Below are 21,534 nucleotides of genomic sequence, written 5' to 3'. Positions count from 1 at the left end.
ACTCAGAAAATCAGCCAATCAGAAGAGAGGCTCACCAACTTGTTGATACAAGAGCTATGTAAAACTACATTGAGATGCCTTTGGTTCTTAAAACCACAAATATATCTTATTGATATCAAAACTGGTATATGTTGGTGCCTGCATAATATATTATACCAATAGGTGGCGATGTTAGCCTTCACTAGATAAATTGACTGAATTTGACTGAAGTAAAGACTACGCCTCTGATATCCTCTGAATAAAGACCTAATAAATAAATATTGCAATACACAGACTCAGTTTATTTTTGGAAAGTGCTGTCGTCTCGTTTATGCCTCAGTGTCATTGTTGTCCTGTCGCTAGTAACATGAATTGAATTAAATGAGAGATAGAGAGAGAGACAGAGACACAGCGAGAGAGAGAGAGAGAGAGAGAGAGAGAGAGAGAGAGAGAGAGAGAGAGAGATGTAGAGGAAGCGGGAGGGGGAGCCGAGCATTGCTGTTGTCGCTGCTGTGGATCTGGTCGCTGTGATCAGAGGGGAGAGGATCATCACCGAACAACCAGCGGCTTGTTTTCAGGTAAAAACATTTTCCTCACACCTGATCATTCTTCATGATCAGTGATTATAATATGTATCTGGTATGTCTCGTGCTATGTCTCTGTGAAGATGGAGATGCTGAGGCGGAGAAATGGAGAAAGGGGCGCTGTTCAAAACAAAACCTCTGAAATAAAGCTGCCCTTCATCCGTCACATTCACTGACAGTCAACCTTTACAACGAGTCTGTTCTGTCTGTCGGGATGGGTTCAGGTTCAGTCCTTCATGTCGTGTTTCGTGTGCGTGTTTTCATTGTGTCAGCGGGGCGTTTTTCTGGTGCTGCTCCTTTACTACGCACATTGGCACAAACCACAAACCGAGCCTGTCGCCGAGTGAATCTCGTCTTTTTTATTGTTTTCGATCATGATCGTTGCTGCAGGGTTTGTGCTGAGTCTGTGCACGACATGCTGCCTGCTTGAATTTCCATTTAGTGCGATATTTTGTGTTTCCGATGTGGTTTGTTGTAAAATGGAGGCTGGATGGAGGAGGAGGAGGAGGATGCTGCCATGGCCTCCTCCGCCTCTCACAACCTGCTGGCACATCACATGCTTTTCCTACATCCGTCACATAAACCTGAATCTAGAGATACAACCACCAGGCGGCCAGACTGTGTTCTGTACAACTGTTGTTGTGTTCGGGTTTTAAAACGAGCTTATGGTCATCACGGTGGTTTTCATCTCGGCCAGTATTCCCACAGGGGCTCAGTGCATGATACACACTCCTCCACTCTGTAACGAGACTGTTGTTCTGATTCAATACAAGGTCATAATAAACACACAGGCCTATTTATAACAGTATTCAATTATTATTATTAAATTATCCAATGTTAATAACTATACAGGCTTCTCTGTTACCAATGGGATTCTTAAGTGATTCTCCTCAATAACATATTTTATAGATGATAAAATCTATCTATCTATCTATCTATCTATCTATCTATCTATCTATCTATCTATCTATCTATCTATCTATCTATCTATCTATCAGGGCTGCATGATATGCAAAAAAAAAATCGTATTATTATTTTGGGAGCTATTGCGATTTCAGTTAGGGTCATTTCATTTTCACTTCATTTTCATTTCATTTTTTGATGATGTGATATTTTTTGGGTCTTGTACCAAAAAACCATGTTCCTCTACATGCGGAGAACAAGATTTATAGGCTGGGTTGTCTCTGTACCACAATGCTTATGGAAAAGTGACAGCTCCTGCAATTTTTTTGCAGCGCATGCAATTTGGATATTGCATTTGGCCATATTGCATATTTCAATTAGCTATATTTTGATTAATTGTGCAGCACTATCCATCTATCTATCTATCTATCAGGTCTTTAAAGAGACATTTAAAAAAATCTGGACAACATCATCTCTCACGTTCCTTAGACGTCAGATCAGACAGGCCCACAGTGAACAAAGTTCAGCCAAGTAAAAGTCAAAGATCCTGGTGAATCCATTAGAATAATGTGAATCTGATACGTTTGATCTGAGGACTGAGGACCACAACAAGATGTCCTTGGTCTGAGTCCAGCCGTTTCATATTTGTGGGTTTCCATGCTGACTCACAATTGTGTTGCGTAACCTTTATTGTGGCCTCAGCTGAGTCCTGTTTTTAGCCTGGTTCAGACACTGATCACCGTTCTGTTCAGGCAGGAATCAGCCAGCTGGGACCACAGATTACATAAAGCACACTACAGACACAGAGACAGATAATTACTTTAAACAGACAAACTGTTTGTGAATGTTCTCATTCGTCCAGGTCATAGTAATCTCTCTCTTAAATTAAATCGAAGGCAACTGGACTTGTATTTGTCTGTGGAAGACGTTTCGCCTCTTATCCAAGCGGCTTCATCAGTTCATCATGTATTGGTCTCTCTAGTCCGCACTAGTCTGACGACTAGTCCAGTTGCCTTCGATTTAATTTAAGAGAGAGATAAACAGACAAATCAAATCAGTAGGAAGTTTTCAGCTGAGTGTTTATCCTACAGGAAGAGGACACGTGTGCTATCATGTGATTGCTACGCTGTTGTTACGTGATTCACACACAAGTTAACTTTTTGTGTTACCACAAAATAGTTGCTCTGAGATCAGGATAAAACATTTGAGTCGACACAGACTTCAGCTGCTGGATAAAATAGGAAAAGTTCAATTTTCTGAGAATAAAGTGAAAAATAAATCTGTAGGCTGCAGTTGTAATTCATTTTTAGTCAGATTTGATCTTGATTGACTGTTTACTTTAAATTCTTTGAATCCTCTCTGTAGGATGTCTGATGCAACTAATAGCAACGGTTAGCCTAGCATGTAGCTGCTGCTGCAGACAGTCAATAGCTGACTCAGATTTTTAAAAAGTCCCAAAACAACACAGCTGATGTTTGTGTGGATTAAAACGCACAGCTCAGGCTATAGAGACATCTCAATGGCCTCCTTTGACAGTGTGTGTGTGTGTGTGTGTGCGTGCGTGCGTGCGTGCATGTGTGTGTGTTATGTAGATTCTGTTTTATGTCTGTGCATATGAAGTGTGTTATTTGAGTGTTAGGGCCACATTGAGGAAAAAAAAGAAATTTGAAATTTTGGGAATAAAAGTCATAATATTAAGAATTAATAATATCAAATTTTGAGAGAAAAAAACATTTTTTAGGAATATTATATCGACCAATCAAACAGGATCAAACAGGTGACACGACAGACAGTGCAGCCTGAGCTGCTTCTGGCAGCCGCTGTTTGTCTTTCTAAGAATAGGCTCTTTTCAATGTCCTGTTGATGATGCTGATGATGATGATGATGTTGCTGCTGTTGCTGCTGCTGCTGCTGCTGCTGCTGCTGCTGATGATGATGATGATGATGATGATGATGATGATGATGATGATGATGATGATGAGCCAAACGATGAAGTTCCTCCTTATTAGTGAAACCTCTGCTAAAGTAGAACTTCACAGGATGCTCCATGTTCCTCATTTTAAGGCTTCTTATATTTCCCCTCTAAAACAACATGCAACTGAAAATTACATCTTTATTGTCATAATATTATAATTTTTTTCTCATAATGTTACGACTTTATTCTCAGAATTACAGCTTTATTCTTGAATTTTCAAATTATTTTCCCTCAATGTGGCCCTAATACTCCGTCATACTAATATAAATAAACTTCAAAAAAAGACATTAGCCTGGTTCCAGACCCCGGTATCCCTGCCCTCATCTCTAATTTGTTTAGTGGTTCAGATATTTCTAGTGCTGTGGTCCTGATTGGCTGCTTCCCTGGTTGGAAAAACAACCAAGCTGAATAAAGCTTGTCTAGATTGGATTAAGAATGGGGATGTCTTCTGACACTGTATTTATCTACAGTGCAGTCTGAATGATCACTTCAGGATCAGATCGAGAGTTTTCTTGAATTCATCAGCTGTTACATGACATCAAATATTTTCTTCCCTCTTAGAGGAGGGGGAGAAGATGTATGGATCAGTGGTGGAGGGAGTGGCTGCTGGATGGATTTCAGCATCTTGTCCATTTGCTTAAGTGGAGAGTAGATTTAATCCAGTCAGACCTGTCAACAGCTAATGACGGACAGGGGGTGTTGGCATTAGTCTTTTTAGCTACTGCCAATATCAGTATGATGCAGCAGGTCAATTAGCTCCCTTTCTCCTCGTTTTCTCTTATACACAGACACACACAGACACACACAGACACACACAGACACACAGACACACACACACACACACACACACACACACACACACAACAATGTTGTTACCGACATTTTCATCCATTTAATTAGTTATTTGGAGATTAAATGAATTTATGATGAGTTAGAGCTGCTGTAAGTCCTAGTCATGTCTCTGGTCCAGCTGTGAAACAATTTCCTCTTCTAAAATGTTAATTGCAGGCTCAGGCCAAAGGGCCAAGGGGTCAGGGGGCCCCTAAACCAAAGTGACTGTTAATTACATTTCTCTTTTCAAACAGCTCAGTCTGAAGTAGAGGATCCTGATCTCTCTGTTTTACTACCTATTCTTTAATATTGATCATCATCATACCATCTGATTTCTTTTATCGGCCTATATTTTTCCTACATAATCCAGTTGCACAGTACATTTTTAATCCACAGTTAGTCTAGATTAAAACCAGTAAAGCAATTTAAATATGTTTTTCAGCAACCTGCACCACAGGTGATGTTGACGGCCCTCATCTGACTCCATAACGATACGGAGGCCAAATAGTACATTCTCAGAGTACTTTTTATTTTAATGATAATGATTGAACATTCATGTTCATGAATGAACTGAAAGAAGGGGGAGATCATTTTTAATTTTTTATATAATTACATCTTTTAACCAAAATTGTAATGATTTGCAAATGATTTGCTGGTCTATTTGCAGTATCTTCGCGGCCCACCAGTGGTTGGAACCACTGATTTAGACACTCTTTCTTCTGAACAAAATACTGAAAATTAGGTACAAGTCTCTACTGACAATAGAATTTTTAGTTATAATTAAAGTTTTTCTAGGTTCTTGTAAGGTCGAGTCTATTCTCAGGAATTATAATTAAATCTTTTGTGGCCTGTGTTTGTAACGATTCCTGGATTTTACTGACTGGATTGTTTTTTTTTCTCTCAAGCCTCAAGATGAGTCAAGTCTAGGGTTGTCACGATACCAAATTTCTGTTTCGATACCGATACCAATATGTATTTCGATACTTTTCGATACTTTTTGTAAAAAATATTTCATTATATTATGTATTGCCTTGATGGGTTATTTAAATATTTAAAGAATGTAATTTAATTTTTAAAAATATATTTTTTAATGTATTTATTAACCATGGACATGTTTTAGCTCTCTGTATGCAGGCTACTGTAGGTTTACTACTGGGCTGGGAGGGGCTTTGTACTTCTTTCACTGACATTACAGTGCAGTGAACTGGTGAACAACATTATCACCTGTCGTTCTTGACTGAAGTCTCAGAACAAGTCCGCATGGTTGTCCTTTAAATGTTTCGACAGGTTCGAAGTGTTGCCTGCTTTTGCGAGACACACTTTGTAGCACCGCTTGCACTGTGGTGCCTCTGGGTTCAGTGGCTCGCCTTTATCGTTCGGTTTGAACCCGAAATATTTCCACACCGTACTTCGGGCTCCAATTTACCAATTCATTTGCATTCAATAAAATGAAATAAAAGTACCGTTTGTTTTTAAATGCTGGTATAGTACCGTTTTCAAAACTCTAGTATCACGGTACTATACTGGTACTGGTATACCGTGCAACCCTAGTCAAGTCTTAAAAGAGTTTATTCTTAAATCAATCAGGCCTCAAGTCTCACATCCAAGTCAGTTTGGTCTATCTAATGGAGAAGAATGACCCTGTATATATCGTAAACCATAAGGGTTTGAGTCATCAAAATAGGCTTGAACAGGCCCAAATAAACATAATCCCTGTTTATAAATGTGATTAATTAGAGAAAAATGCATTGCTGTTTAATTAAAGAAAAATGATGTGACATCACTCACCGTGTCCCGCCTCCTCTCTCACAGGCCCAGCTGCAGCAACATGACCAAGGAGGAGAACCTGGAGGTGCAGGAGAAGGAGAGGCACGATCGGGAGGAGCAGGAGGAGGGGAGGGTTCAGAGAGAGGAGGAGGAGGCTCTAACCGAAGAGGAGGAGGAGGAAGAAGAAGAGGAGGACGAAGACGAGGAAGAGGAATATGAGCTACAGGAGGAGAGGGAGGGAGAAGAGAGGGCAGAGGTGGACGATGAGGACGACGACGAGCAGGAGGAGGAGCGGGAGGAAAGAGAGGAGAGGGAGGGAGAGGAGGATCCACCGGCCGGTCGGGAGCCTGAGGCTGAGCCAGTGCCCGAGCCCCTGTCAGTGTCCGAGTACCAGAGCCCGGTCAACGAGCCACGCCGCAGAGCCATGGTTCACCCGTCTGCCCAGGCACCGCTGCCCAAAGACTATGGTACGCCATACCACCTTAAACACACAGTCATACCACCTTCAATAAACTCTGTTACACCACCTTAAATACACACTGTCTTACCACCTTAAATACACACAGTCATACCACCTTAAATACACTCTGTTACACCATCTTAAACACACACAGTCATACCACATTAAATGCACACAGTCATACGACCTTAAATACACTCTGTTACACCATCTTAAACACACACAGTCATACCACCTTAAACTCACTACACACGACCATACATTTTCAGGTTGCTGAAAGTAACGCACAACATGTCTTCTTTAAATTATATTAAACGATTAGAATTTATTTGCTGTTAATTAGTGATTAGTAATGATTAGTGAAAAGTGGGATCTGATGTCTGATCAGAAGCTGGTGGGATAATTAATCAAACTAATGAAGTTCAGTTATAATATTTTGTGTTTTTTTTAAATGTCAGTAGAGAGAATTGTCCAGAGTTTCTCAATGGTAATACATAGAGTGGATAAACATACAGATAAACAGATTGGGGCCACTCCAGAGTCCTGCCCCATAAAACAACATCCAAACACAAGCACAGTAAATAAACCTCAGCAGAGGCTCCATGACGCTGCCAAAGTTCCACACAGCTACAGAAACACACGTAAACACACACAGATCATGCACACAGTGGTGAAGGTAAGGAACTTGTTGGAGTCATAGACCAAAGTGGTTCATCACAGTGGATCATCAGTGCTCACAGTCTGTATCTCTGACTGCAGATTGACAAAAGCTGCAGACTGTATGGACGACAGGCTCATTGGTATTCATCAGACAAACTCAGAGCTGGCCAACTCCATTATACACTCTGCATGTGTGTGTGTGTGTGTGTGTGTGTGTGTGTGTGTGTGTGTGTGTGTGTGTGTGCGTGCGTGCGTTTTCCCGGCAGTGAATACAGACTGGTCCTGCTCACCAGTCTTGACAGAGGATCTTTTTTGTCCTGTCTAAATGTCTAAACAGTGAGCTTTGAACTTTTAACAGCCGTTATCTACGAGCCGTCGGTCTCATTTACAGTTACATTTATTCATTTGACAGATGCTTTTGTCCAGAGGGTTATGCACATGAGGTAGAGTCTAACTTACAACAGAGCAACGAGACGCCATCAAGAACAAGTGAAAATGAACTTGAAAATGATGCGTGGAAACCATAGACTGTAGATAAAGATGGACAAAGCCTCTGTGACATCATGCAAAGGTTTCTGAAGAGCGGTTTTGAAGCTCAGAGTGAGCTGCTCCACCGTCACCATCTTGGCAGTGCCTGACTCCGCCCCGACCTCTCAGAAAATCCACAAACAGGCAGGCACATGGAGCAGACTTTGGTGCATGATGGCTTAATAACTGTATTGCTTGAAGGCTAACACGAGGGTAATTCCTTTGCTTGCTAATTAGCAAGTTAATTACCTAAGCTAACAAGATGATATGGTGAGTGCAAAGACCAATACCTGTTTATTAGTGCTAAAAATAAAATAATAATAGGAAAAGAATTTCACTCACCTAAAAAAAAAACAGGAGCACAGAGTTCACAACAACTCATATTATCTGTCTGATATTTGTATTAAAAGAGAGGAGTAAGGTGACGCCAAGCAGACAGCTAATGGCTAGTCCACGGCATCCACCTGTCACTCAAAGTGGCCACAGCCTGAATTATAGAGAACTTTAAGCCTTAATAAAATGTAAAGAGGTGAGTTGTAAAAACAGCTGTCTTGAAGGAGGAAATTATCTATAGAGACCAAAAATGTTTTTGTACCTGGCTATAAACATGTTTATTTCTGCAGTTGGACATTTTAACACGGGAGTCTATGGGGATTGACTCACTGTTGGAGCCAGACTCTAGTGGTCATTAGAGGAAGTGCAGTTTTCTATTCTTAGCTTAATTTTTCAGTTGGAGCCTGGCGGAAATGCACTGCTTGACCCAGTGGCGATGGGAGTCAAGGCAAGAAAGCCAGTTAATTCTACTCTGAATATGTGAACAGGAGTCTACAGACTGCTGTGCTTTGTGTAGAGAGGAGCTAGTTGAGGTTGTTCAGGGTTTGATCAGGACATTAGCAGTCCTCTGGGTAGGTCCCACTGGGAAGAGACCTTCAGGCAGACTCAGAACATTTTTGAGGGATGAAATATTCCATCTGGCCTGGGAACAATTCAGGATCCTGGTAGATGTATCTAGAGAGAAGGTTGTACAGGTTAATGTACCTTGCTTAATTGGCTGCTACTGTGACCCACACCTGGGAATGTTGTACTAAAAGGATAGATGGATCTCCAGTATTTATCACAAAATATCTTTGCTTCTTAACTGGTAAAAACCCAGACAGCAAAAGATAAGCAGAAAATGTTTTCACCTTCCAGATGTTGTTGTAGGAGACCTCTGATGCTGAAATTTATGGGTTTTTATTTTTTTTTACATTTTAGTAAGTTTTTAGGGAAATGTTGTAATATTGCAATGCTGGGACTAAGGAGGAGTAGAATTCCTGTATTTGTGCTCACATTGTCTGAACAAATATACAGAACAACTCAGGCTTTATTTGCAGGGTTGACTTCTTATTTCGCCCCATTGTAGTATATATTGTGAATAATAATAACACAATAGTCATATTTTTATGAGTAGTCAACTATTAATTAAAAAAAAGCATAGGATAGAATTTACATTACAAATCTACATGTTCTATTTACAAAGCTAAATGATGTCATAGTACACAGATGACCTTGTTGTGTAGTAGGAGCTTCGAGCAATGAACAAACAATAAATGATAATAATGTAAAAAAATTAACATTTTACTTGACAGTATGCTGCAGTTTTACATGAGCAAGCCGCCCCACCAAGCAGCTCGCTCAGCAATAAACTTCCAGGTGATCCCTCTGTCTCTGAAGAATCTTGTTAGCTCTGATGCTCTGATTGACTGTCATAGTTCTTTCAGGTCTTGGTCTGCTCTTTTCAATGTCTTGGCATTGTCCAAGTAAATTACTCTACACAGTCCTCAACTTGCAATAAATCTCTGAGACTAACTCTAAATGTACTCCCCTAGTGACGGCACAAGTGAAGAGTGCAATGTATGCCTTCTTATGCTGACCACTTACCTTGACATACAATGGCCCTGCAAAATTTACTCCAGTGACATCAAAGGGTGGGGACTCTGTAACCCTGTCTCTCAGTAAAGGAGCTGTAACTCGCTGTGCTGGTTTCACTTTCAGTTTCCTAAAAATGTAACAAGATGACATCATCCGCTTAACTAGTTGTCTCCCCCTTAAAACCCAATATCTGTCCCTCACCTGCACTAGAGCATCTCTGACTCCAGAGTGCATTATTCTCTTATGATAGTACTGAACTAGCAGTTCAGCCTATCTGTGATTTGTACCACCCAAGGGTGTTGCTCCCTGACACTAAAATCAGAGTGCTGCAGCCTGCTTCCTACACTGATGAGTCCATTTTCATCTAAAAATGGTTTCAAATCTTTGATTTTTGAATCTGTCTTGATGTCTTGTCCAAATTTCAGCTGACTAATTTCTTGGCTGAAACTATGCTCTTGAATCACCTTCAACCATTACATCTCTGCTGCAGTGAATCTTTTGACTAGAATGTGTATTACCTATGAACCTATTCACCCATCATCACTGTTTTTAACCTGCTATATTTCGGTACGTTTAACAGTGGCTCTGCTTGTTCAATGCTAGTGAGCTGTACTACAGCTTGAAACCTAGTCCTAAGCTCTGTGTTTACCTCATCTGCAACATATTCCTGATCTATGCGCTTTGCTTCAACAGCTGATGGCAGTGAAGTAGGTCCACTCCACCACAGCTGGCTTTTAATAGGATTCTCAACACCCTGGCCTCTGGTGGGTAAATCTGCAGGATTGTTTTTGCCACTGCAGTGAAACCACATCGACTTTGTATTTCAGTCACTCTGTTTGTCACAAATGGCTTCCACCTTTGTGCTGCTGTGCTTGTGAATCTGTCCACATGATCCACTGATTTCTTCCCACGTTCAGAGGCTTGAGAGGATTGTTCCCTAGCCTTGCTCCAATTAGTGCGCCCATGAGTTCCAAGCAAGGTGGCGTCATTTTCTTTAATGGGGCTACCTTTTTACAGTCTCTCCATCCATGTTCTGTCCTTTCAGATAAGCAACAGCACTGTATGCCTTTTCACTAGCATCACAGCAGATGTGCAGTTTGATTGTCTGTGATTTTGGCTGGATCACGATTTGGTACCATCTCGGAATGGCCATCAGGTGGAGCTGTGGCAGCTCTGCACACCACTGATCCCATCTTTGATCCAGGATATTTGTCCTTTTCTGCTAGAGCTATCTGCAAGAAGCCTTGGTAATATCTGTGGCGAAGGCTATCTGGTGGAGTCTGAATCTGATTAGCACCTCTAACAGATTTGGATTAAGGTTGGGCCCTGTCAGTAAACAGTCAGTCATTTAGTGATGGGCAACCCTCCTCATGTGAGGATGCATCAAACACCACTCTCAGTTTGGTTGTTGCTTTATCTTCTCGGATGACAGCATGATGTGGTATGTAGTATTTCACAGCCTCAGGTTGCTCTGCCCCTGAAGTGTCCTCTGGTACATCCTCGCAGATGCCTTGCTGTAGGTAATCCTGTATGAAGTCATTGTAACTCATGCACAAAGTTTCATCCATTTTTTGTCTCCTCATGAGTCCTTCAAACCGCCCCTTAGTGACCCTGAAGTTGTTTGGGAGCTCAGGTCTGTCAGGTTGCTATGGTAACTCAACTTGGTAGCAGCCATTCGTGTGTGTCATAGTCTGTTCAAAGCTCTGAAGAGCCTCTATTTCCTCTGGGCTCTGGGTTTTCTCATTAATGATACCCAGTGACTTCACCTCCCAAAAGGCGTGTAGTTGTTTAGAGATCTGGGTGTCCTCATCTAGACTGATGTGCATACAAGTGATGTCGGTTATGCTGGATGTTGTGTCTGGCCCTTGCAAAGCCCATCCGAAGCTGCTCTGTATGGCTACGAGTGATTCCTTTATTCTCTGGACCTTGCCAGTCAGCACTTGCCAGTAAAAGTCTGCTCCTATTAACACTGACAGTTCGGTGCTGGGCCCTCTGCCTGTGCCTTGACAGTCTGAAGCAGAACTGTGTTCTGGACGTTAATTTTCAGTTTCACTGTGCTGGACACAGAAGACGCCACAGCATCTGTACTACCTAGGTCAGTATCTGGCTTAGCTTCACTTTGATCACAGACTGACTGTTTTGGGCCTAGGCAAACAATTCACAACAGACCTCTTGGCTTGAGGACTCCCATCACTTGAGGATGGTCTCTTCTGAGCATTCACAGGGCTCCTTGATGAATTTTGTGTCTAAGTGTTGAGCCATGTTAACTGCAGTGATAATCCAAACAGTTATTTTCCTTTGTGAAGCAAAGACATACGTTACACTTGCTGCACAGCGTGTTCGTGTATCCTTTTTCGCAGTATCGGCAGCGTCCTCTCTTCGTCTTCACTGGGAATTGTGCAATCATGTCTTTACATACAGTACATCCAGTACAGATGACCACTTGGCTGGTGGACTCCTATCGTTTGAGAATGGTCTCTTCTGAGCATCCAAAGGGCTCTGAATTGTATTAGAACAGAATCAATTAAGATACAAACCAAAAATATTACAAACAGTGAAATAATGAAAATATTACAAACACTACATTGTGGAAATGCATTCTTACCTGGATGAGAGAGGATGCTAGTTGTGCCTGAAACTGTCTCCTGTTCAGTGTCTCTCTCTTCGACATCTTTAGAGCTTTATAGTCCCTTTTGAGCCAGGCATTGATCACAGCGAGGATAGTGGCCAGAAGACGTAGATTTCATTGGAAACTTGTATTTCACTGCAAATGAATCCAACAAATCCACACCTTCCATGTACTTGTTGTAGCCACCAACAATGTAAGGCCTCTCAACTTCAATGTTGGTTTTGGTGGCTTTGTCCCAGCGTTGAATCTTCTGCAGTGTCTGGACCAGCAAAGGATGCCACAAGGGTCACTGCTCTGTTGTCGTACCATTTGACAGCACAGATGTTGTGGTTCCCCTCCACTCTGACATCAAAGCTTCCTCTCCCCTTTTTCTTCAAGCTCTTCTCATCCTCAAGGTTACAGTTGGGTAGACATACCTGCCTGGCTGTTCCCTGATCACAGAGCTTAACTACCAGTGGGACACAGGTGAAGTAGTTGTCTGCGTAGATCTTGAAGTTCTGACCTTCTGGAAGCGTGGAGGCAAGCTTCATCACAACATCATCTGACAATCCAAATTCGGTGTTGGCTTGTATTCCGTTGACCCTGCCTTGGTACACATCTAAATCACGAGCATGCCAGAGATTCCAGTTCTTACCCATAATTTGAACCCCCATCTGTGTGGCCTGCCACACATGTATTGCTTGATGTTGCTGAATCTCCCTTTGAAAGGAATCATCATCCACAGAGTTATGCTTTTTGGATACCACCTTCAGGCACTTCTCCCTGAATGAATCAAGAGTTTCCAGAGTTTGTCTTCTTTCTTTGTCTCTGACACTGTCAGGTTATTAACAAAATGTAATGATGTCAACAGAGATTGGAATCTGCTGCGTCGCATCACATCAGAGACAGGGGTGTACCATGTGTCTGTCTCCCAATACATACGGCATTTGCATTAGGCCCATCTTCAGGTACGTGCCAAGCATTTTCTCAATTTCATTTTCACATGTGTTAAAAGATGTTCCATTCTTTTGAAAGCTGTACTCATTTGTGTTTTTTGTCAAGGCCTGAAGCATGTCTTCTGACACAAACTTCTGGAAGTACTCCAGTGGTGTGTGGAGGAAAATGCCATCACTGGTGATATCTGAACCAGAAAAATCAGTATGGGGACTGATAAAATCCTTTTTCAGCAAACGATACCCGTCACAAGGCATGGTTTGTTTTCCTGGTTGGGGCTGGATGTCCACGTAATCATCGGCTGTGCAATCAGTGGCTTGGTTGTTTTCTTTGTCCACTTCACTGGCATCTTCATCTGCCTCTGAGTCACTTGAATCAGTGTTGTCTGATTCCATCTCAAAATCACTTGCTCCATCTTGGACGGCAGCGATCACATCCTTCACAGTGTATAGATGATCTCTGCAAGCTGGTGGCATTCTGAAATGGAAAAAGCAAAAAATAATAAGATACATATACAAGATATGAGTATTATTTGTGGTAGATAACCTGAAAGAGTAAATAGAGTGGTGGAAGTGTTCAGAGTGGAGATCCAAGTCCTAATCCTAATCCTTTCCACAGTCACACAATACTGTCTGTCTGGCCTATTATGCCCTCTATTATCATACTGAAAGGAATACATGTATCCACCCCCCAGAACACATGCCAGTTGCATTGTTCAGTAACAGGTGAGGTCTTCAATGGCATGAACAAAGCAACAAGCATCCCCCAACCCATCCCAGAACATTCAGAGCCTGTTTCCAGTCTCCTAATGCAACAAGCAGCTATTGGGCAAACACACAAAGCTCAAAAAAAGCCCAGGATAGGTTCAAAGTTTTATTTAAACTGATAAGATACAGATAGAGTTTCAAATACCAAAAACAATGAATTAATTCAATTCAATTCTGGTCTAAACTAGAAAATTTTAAGAGAGAAAACACATAAAGAACTTACTTACAGTGAATCAATGCATATATTATATTTCTAATGGTATTTTTTTCCATCAAATACTCAAAATGAAATTTGAATGACGTTTTCCTCAAGAATGTTTTCTACAATAACTAAATATCTAGGCTACATGTTCTAGGCATTTACTTACTTGAAAAATCCAGAGAAATCCAGTCCAGTGAAACAAGGAGATGAGCTCAGAGGGAAGTTCGCAGGTAGTGTGAGTTCATGGTCAGATGACTGGACCTATAAACAAATCTGTTATCCAGTAGCATTGGGAAGATAAACAATAGGACCCACTGACTATGTAAATGTGGTCTTTAGAAAAACAACCAATCTGAGATAATTTTTTAGGATGGCTAATAGTAGTGTTGCAATTTTGCAACTGTGGGCCTTACAGGCCTTACACAATGCTTGTGTTTCGCTTGACAGACTTTTCAATGCTAAACCAGAGGGAAGAAATAAAAACTCAAACCAATAAACCTGTGAAACCAGTTTAAGTTAAAATATATCTTACTCCTTTGATCCCATCAAACTGCCTCTCCTCAAAAACTAATATCACCTTGATTAAAACACTATTGAATGATCCCGCTCTGCTTCAAGTCCCATCCTGAAATCCTGTTTCAGTCTGAAGAACATCAGATTAATACACAGTTTGAGCTGGAGTCCTGAGCTGTTGACAGTTAGCAGAGAGAAGTTTGTTATCGAACTGATTCCAGTTACTCAGTGAAATGAAATCTGCCTCAGAGCTCAGACTGCAGACCTGGCAGGAAGAGAAACTGCTGAACTCACAGGTTACTTCTGATTTGTTGAGGGTGACAGGAACGTCTTGGCATCGCCATCTGGAGTGCTCCACTCTTTTTAGCTTTCTTCATTTGTTTTTACTTCTCTGTTCAGTTCACCTTCACTTTCCTATCTTCTTTGCTTATCTCTTTTGTTTCTCTTTGAGTGATTCATTCTCTTTATCACAACTGAACTAGGACGTGAACCCAAATGCACAACTCAGACACAAAGTACAAATTAATAATATTTTAATAATAAAGCAAAAGAAAGTCGCTCTAACAGAGGAATATATAAGCAAAGTGCACAAATAAAAATCGCTCTTTCAAGGAAAACCAAAAAACTCAAGACACAGGAAAAGACAAAGTATCAAAATACTGTGCAGCAAGACTATGGTCAAAAGTAGTATTGAATTCAAAAACCTGGCGTGGGAAACGTGGCCGGCGTGGTTCTCTGGTAACATGACAAGACAAACTGGCACAGGACAAAGGGAAACGCAGACTATATACACACACACGGTAATGGGAAACAGGTGGAAAAAATCAGGGCGGGGCAGACAATCAGACAAGTGGGAAACACACAAGGGAAGGAGGAAGTTACCTGAAACGAGAGGAGAGTTAGGTTTTCAAAATAAAACAGGAAGTCACGAGACAGACAAAACTAAACATAACTTAATGTCTTTTCATGGACATGACACTCTTTCTTTGGGTTTCCCTCTAATTTTCCTGTATCCCTCTGTCCTCTAGCCTTCACCTTTTTCGACCCGAACGACCCGGCCTGTTTGGAGATCCTCATGGATCTTCGTACCACCATCCCAGAGCTGTTCGCCATTGTGCGTCAGTGGGTTCCCCAAGTGCAGCACAAGATCGACATCATCGGCAACGAGGTGAGAATGCACAAATATCAAAACACTGAAACACTACCATGCCTTTTTTTTTGTTCACATTGTTGTCTGTGAGTATTACAGAGAAAAGTATTCCAGTTTGGGTTATTTTAGGTACTTACTAGTCTATTATTGGCAGTAAATTTGGGTCAGCACGCTATATTTTGAATATTTTTGGAGACATTGATTGAATTAACATTTTCATAATTTATTATTTTCTTATTTTCTTTTCTTAATTTATCAAATAAAAATACAATCACAAAATTCAGCTTCTATGTTGCACAGATTTGTAGCTTTTTTCATCTCATATCATCATAAACTGAATCTTGTTTCTTTAAAAGTAAAAAAAATATAAAAAAGGTTTGATCGATAGGAAGATATATTTGTGGTTTTAAGAACCAAAAACCATCTCAATGTAGTTTTACATCTCCTCTCTCAGGCTTCTCTCTGGAGCTCTAGTAACAACGGGTCAGTGAGCCAATCAGAAGAGAGGAGGCTCTGAGCTTCTCTTCTGACTGTTTTCTGAGTGATCCAATAGAAATATAGCAGGTTTCAGGTAAAGACTCAGAGAAACTAAATCCTGCAAAGTTGGATGGTGGGTCCAGGTGGGCTGGGCTTGGGGCATGGCTGAGAGCGGTGACTGCTTTGTTGTGACATCACAAAGCTCCAGAAGTCCTGACCGTTGGTTTTAAGGCTCAGTTTCTGAAAAAAAGGCTGTGTGCATTTCTCTGTGGACTCAGCGCTTGGATACTTTCACAGAGTTAATATAGAACCTAGACCTGCTTTATAAAACAGACATGGAAATCCTTTAAACAGTATGGGTCTTTAAGTGAAACAATTGGAGAGTAGTGCAAGAAAATCAAAGTGATAAAGGAGAAATAATATAGAGCGCCTGGTTCATTGTTTGTTTTGAGAGGAGAGTGACGCAATAGACAAGCCTGTTAGACATAACAAATCAGAGCGTTAGTTTCTTTAGAGAGAGAAATGGCTGCACTTTATCTAAACTTCAGATGATAAAAGGCAGATTGAAATTCTGAATCAGAGATGACACCAACCCTATGTCCTGTGGTAAGAAGGTAATGCTAAAGCTTAAGAAGCAAGAAGTTCACTTCACGTCTGTATTGCCTGCCCTACTTGTTCTGGCATGGAGCCTGATCCTGACTCAATCATCATTGTCACATTGACCCAGATTCAACCCTCTGGACACACACACACACACACACACACACACACACACACACACATACACACACAGATAATGAACAATGAAATCCCACTGACAGCTTGAAGCTTGTGTTAAGAACAAAGGCTGAATACTGAGTATTAACAATTCACATTTCATTCTGTATGAATCACTATCAAAATGTAAAGAAACACAGGATTGAATGCTGTTACAGTGTAACAGCCAAACAGGTTTTTAAAGCATAAAGACACCTTCCATAACTAAAACCACTTCCTGTCTAACTCCAGTTGTAACCACGACCTTAACCATAATCAGAATAATAACTCTAACATGTCATGGTGGCTGTGATTTTGTTCATAAATTGGAGGTGAGTTCCCACAATCTCAGTGATAATCAGCACACAAACAAACATTGTGATAATGACCCAGTTAAAATGATTGCATGGACACGGAAAAAATAGAGCAGAGAAAGTGGTGAAGAGGGAGAGAGAGACAAGAGGGAAACACAGAGAGAGAGAGAGCTCGGAAGTCATTGAGGCTCTATCATGATTCAGCAGGAGGCTGACTCAGCCTGGAGGAGTAAAAAACAAGGAGCAGACACTGACACGACTCAGAAACAAAAAAGTCCTGTCCAGACAACTGTTGACACTTCACTTGATCATGTTTTTGCCTCATATTATTTTAATTTCATTTTTAATCTGGCAGCTGATCACTCTTGAAAATTATACTCTAGAGAGCCAAAGTGAAACAGAGACTTGAGGTTGTGTTTCAGATGTCAAAAGAGCTCATTCAAAATCATCAATAGCTAAAAATTCACAACATAACATACACAGTTTGTCATGCAGTTCACTTCAAATCTCTAGATGAGGCTAATCAACTCAAAAACACCATTATTTAAGCATTTCATTTGAACATCATCTCCTCTAACCTGAGATCATTGTGGGTTAATGCTGCGTTCAGGTCACATGGGTCAGACTGTAACTCCAGCCATTAGAGTGGACAAAAAGGTTCACATCAGCCTCAGTTGTAGATACCAGGTCAGGGACAGTGTCAACAACAATAATACAGTAAATTCCTCTAATTAAAAAGGAGCTGTACTCTGTTTAAGATAAGATAAGATAAGATAAGATAAGATATTCCTTTATTAGTCCCACAGTGGGGAAATTTCCAGCATCACAGCAGCAAAGTGGACAGTACAAAGAAAAAAAAACAGATTGCCAAATGACAAGAACCAAGATACTTAAAGAGATAAATAATATAATAAAATAAAATAAAATATAATATGTACAATTAAATACTAAATATACAGCAGATGACTTGTATTGCACATGGTGGATTATCAGTCTTTGGTGTGTAAGGCCACTGAGTGCAGTATTTGTTGTAAAGTCTGACAGAAGCAGGAAGGAAAGACCTGCAGTATCTCTCCTTCACACACCGTGGGTGCAGCAGCCTGTTACTGAAGGAGCTGCTCAGTGCTGAGTGAGTGTTCTGCATGGGTTGAGAGATGTTGTCCAACAGGGATGAAAGCTTAGCGATCATCCTCCTGTCGCTCACTACCTCCACTGGGTCCAGGGGGCATCCCAGAACAGAGCTTGCCTTTTGCAAGTGGGAGTCATTGGAGTTGTAGGAGAAGTCTGTAGTGTAGAGGGTGAAGAGGAACAGAGCCAGAACCCTTTCCTGTGGGGCTCCTGTACTGCAGACGACTCTGTCAGACACACAGTCCTGGATCCTCACATACGGTTGGTGAGGTAGTCGAGGATCTATGTGGTGTGGTGACAGTCCACTCCCATGCATTCCAACTTGTCCCTCAGGAGCGTGGGCTGGATGGTGTGGAAAGCACTGGAGAAATCACTGGAGCTGGGGTGAGGGTGAGGCAGACGACAGGAGGGACAGGACGGGGGAAGGCACAGATGACTGATCAGATCTATTGAAGAAGAGATTTAGATCATTCCCCCACCTTCTATTTGGTTTCACTTGTTAACAAACTGCTACAGATCAGAGATGGAGACTCGAGTTGCAATGACTTGAGACTCAACTCGGACTCAAGATTCTGTGCTGAATGTCATTTCAGGGAGCCAGAATCAATGAGGCAGCATGGGACTGTTGCTGACTCATTTTACATCAATAACTAATTAAAAAAAGAATGAAAAACTGACTGTGAAAAGCTCAAAGAAAAGAAGTTAAAATCCAGGAAAAAAAGCTGTGAATAGTTGTATCAAGGAGCAGTAACTGCAGATAACAGAATGGAGGAGCAGAGTAGCAGAGTGAGTTGAGGACCACAGCTCCCAATACAGCTCCCAGTGAGTCCAGTTTTACACAGTAAACACAAGACAACAGGGATCTAGTCTGAATATCTTCAGCAGTATAATCATGTATAGCTTCATATCCTGCTGTTGTTTCTGCATAAATTGTAACACACTAATTAAAGTCCTTAAAGTCTGTGTGGTTTGGAACTTGAGACTTGACTTGGACTTGAAAAAAATAACTACTGAGCATCTCTGCTCCAGATATGTAAAACAATAAAAATAGTTGAGTAAGGCTTAGTTTCCAAATATTTATCACATAATGTATACTGATAATGAACATAATGATTCGTTACAGCCCTGGCGTACAGTAAGTAAAAATAGATTTTGATGAAATAGAAAATGTGTTGTTTAAATAAGTGATAAAACACATTAGGGTCTCCACTCTCCAACAGCCACTGTTTCATTAACTGAAGACAAATAAGTGAGCAGATGAGGATCAGGCTAAATTAACCACATTAAAAGCCACAATGTGTCACTAATGCATTCATACATTTTACCAAACATTCACTGAGATAATGTGAGGAAGTGGAAGCTACATATGAACCCCTACAGTTAGTGTTATCCACTGTGAAGTGTGTGTGTCTTTTCTCTGTCTGTGTTTCAGATCCTGAAGCGTGGTTGTCATGTTAACGACCGCGACGGTTTGACTGATATGACGCTGCTGCACTACAGCTGTAAGGCCGGAGCACATGGAGTTGGTAAGATACTTCCAGTCAGTCAGTCTGACACAACCCAGCTCAGCTGCACTGCTGTGATCTGTTAAAGGATCAGTCAAACCTTTTTTTCAATCAGAGACTTCATTTGTGTTAATGAATAAACTTTTACTGCCATGTGCAAAACAAGAGAGGAAAAGTGAGAGTCCTTGGTTATTAGACCCCATAGTGATGGCACATAGCTGGAGATGTGGATGTAAAGAGGAGTGATGATGAGCTGGATATGACTGGATATGAAGGACCGGAGGGGAATGGAGTAGAGAAGTGTCACAGCAAATCACACTGAAATGACAGCTTTTAAAGTATGACAGGGACAACGTGATTGGCTGGTTGAGATCATGGTGAGATCTGATTGGTTGCCGAACACCTGAAGTCAGCTGATTACAAGGAGTGAGGGTGAGAGAGGGAGAAAACAAGAGAATTGTGAATGGAAGCAGAATAGAGATAGTCTCCTGACTGAACCAAAGCTAAGCTTCATTTCACCATATCTTTTAATTATTATCAGAAAATCTTATGAAAAGACCAAAACCACAGTGAACTGATCTCATTGAAAAGTCTGTGCCATAGTCAGGTCACTATGATTCATAAAGCATATAATTGATATGAATTGATATAAAGATATGAAACACAACTGTGTTTATCCTTAGACCCTCAAAAATACCCTCCAAGAGGAAATAAGGTAGAAACTTAAATACGAAGAACTATACTGGTCTGATGCAATGATTCCAGAGACCAACATCAGTTCCTCACATAGTTCCCAGTCAGTGCACAGGGTTGAGGATCTGTGTTGTAGAGATGACGTCAGGGTGGGTGTCGGTTCTGCTCCTGTGCTGCTGTAAAGCCGCAGTTTCATGCTCTCTGTTTGTGCAGGCGATCCAGCGGCGGCGCTGCGTCTCACCAGTCAGCTGATCTCTCTGGGCGCCGACGTGAGTCTGAGGAGTCGCTGGACCAACATGAACGCCCTCCACTACGCCGCTTACTTCGACGTCCCAGAACTGATCCGAGTCCTGCTCAAAGCTGCTAAACCCAGAGGTACACACACTCACACACAGACACACACACACACACACACACACACACACACACACACACACACACACACACACACACACACACACACACACACACACACACCACACACACACACACACACACACACACACACACACACACACACACACACACACACACACACACACTCACACACACACACACCACACACAGGCTCAGTGGGTGGTGTGAGTACAGGATAGAAGACGGTTCAGCAGAGCAAGAACAGTCCTTGATCATTTCCTGTCACAGATTTTCTGTCCCTCAGTGTTCCTCACTCTCAGCACATGTTAAAGTCAGCACTGGACTGGAGACTTCTTCTTCTTCTGTGCTCTCCACAGTGATGAACTCCACCTGCAGTGATTTCCACTACGGTACAGCCCTCCACATCGCTGCCTCCAACCTCTGTCTGGGTGCAGTGAAGTGTCTGCTGGAGCACGGAGCCAACCCCACTGTCCGGGTAAGAACACACCACT

At 41.5% G+C, this 21,534-nt stretch overlaps 1 protein-coding gene across 1 annotated transcript in view; it reads left to right on the top strand.

Annotated features, from left to right (window-relative positions):
* Positions 1-461: 461 nt before the first annotated feature.
* Positions 462-21,534, top strand: part of clip3 (CAP-Gly domain containing linker protein 3) — a 37,772-nt gene continuing 16,699 nt past the window's right edge. Inside the window, exons 1-6 of the mRNA XM_022767351.1 lie at positions 462-557; positions 6,085-6,506; positions 15,671-15,810; positions 19,900-19,993; positions 20,879-21,040; positions 21,400-21,518. Of these exons, the coding sequence (XP_022623072.1) occupies positions 6,101-6,506; positions 15,671-15,810; positions 19,900-19,993; positions 20,879-21,040; positions 21,400-21,518 (921 nt within the window). The 5' untranslated portion in view covers positions 462-557; positions 6,085-6,100. The remainder of the gene's footprint in view (positions 558-6,084; positions 6,507-15,670; positions 15,811-19,899; positions 19,994-20,878; positions 21,041-21,399; positions 21,519-21,534) is intronic.

This window comes from Seriola dumerili, unplaced genomic scaffold (genome assembly GCF_002260705.1).
Source record: "Seriola dumerili isolate Sdu_G_001 unplaced genomic scaffold, Sdu_1.0 BDQW01001168.1, whole genome shotgun sequence".
Lineage (NCBI taxonomy): Eukaryota > Metazoa > Chordata > Actinopteri > Carangiformes > Carangidae > Seriola > Seriola dumerili.
Note: the sequence above shows the minus strand (reverse complement) of the source record. Positions and strands in the feature narration are given on the sequence as shown.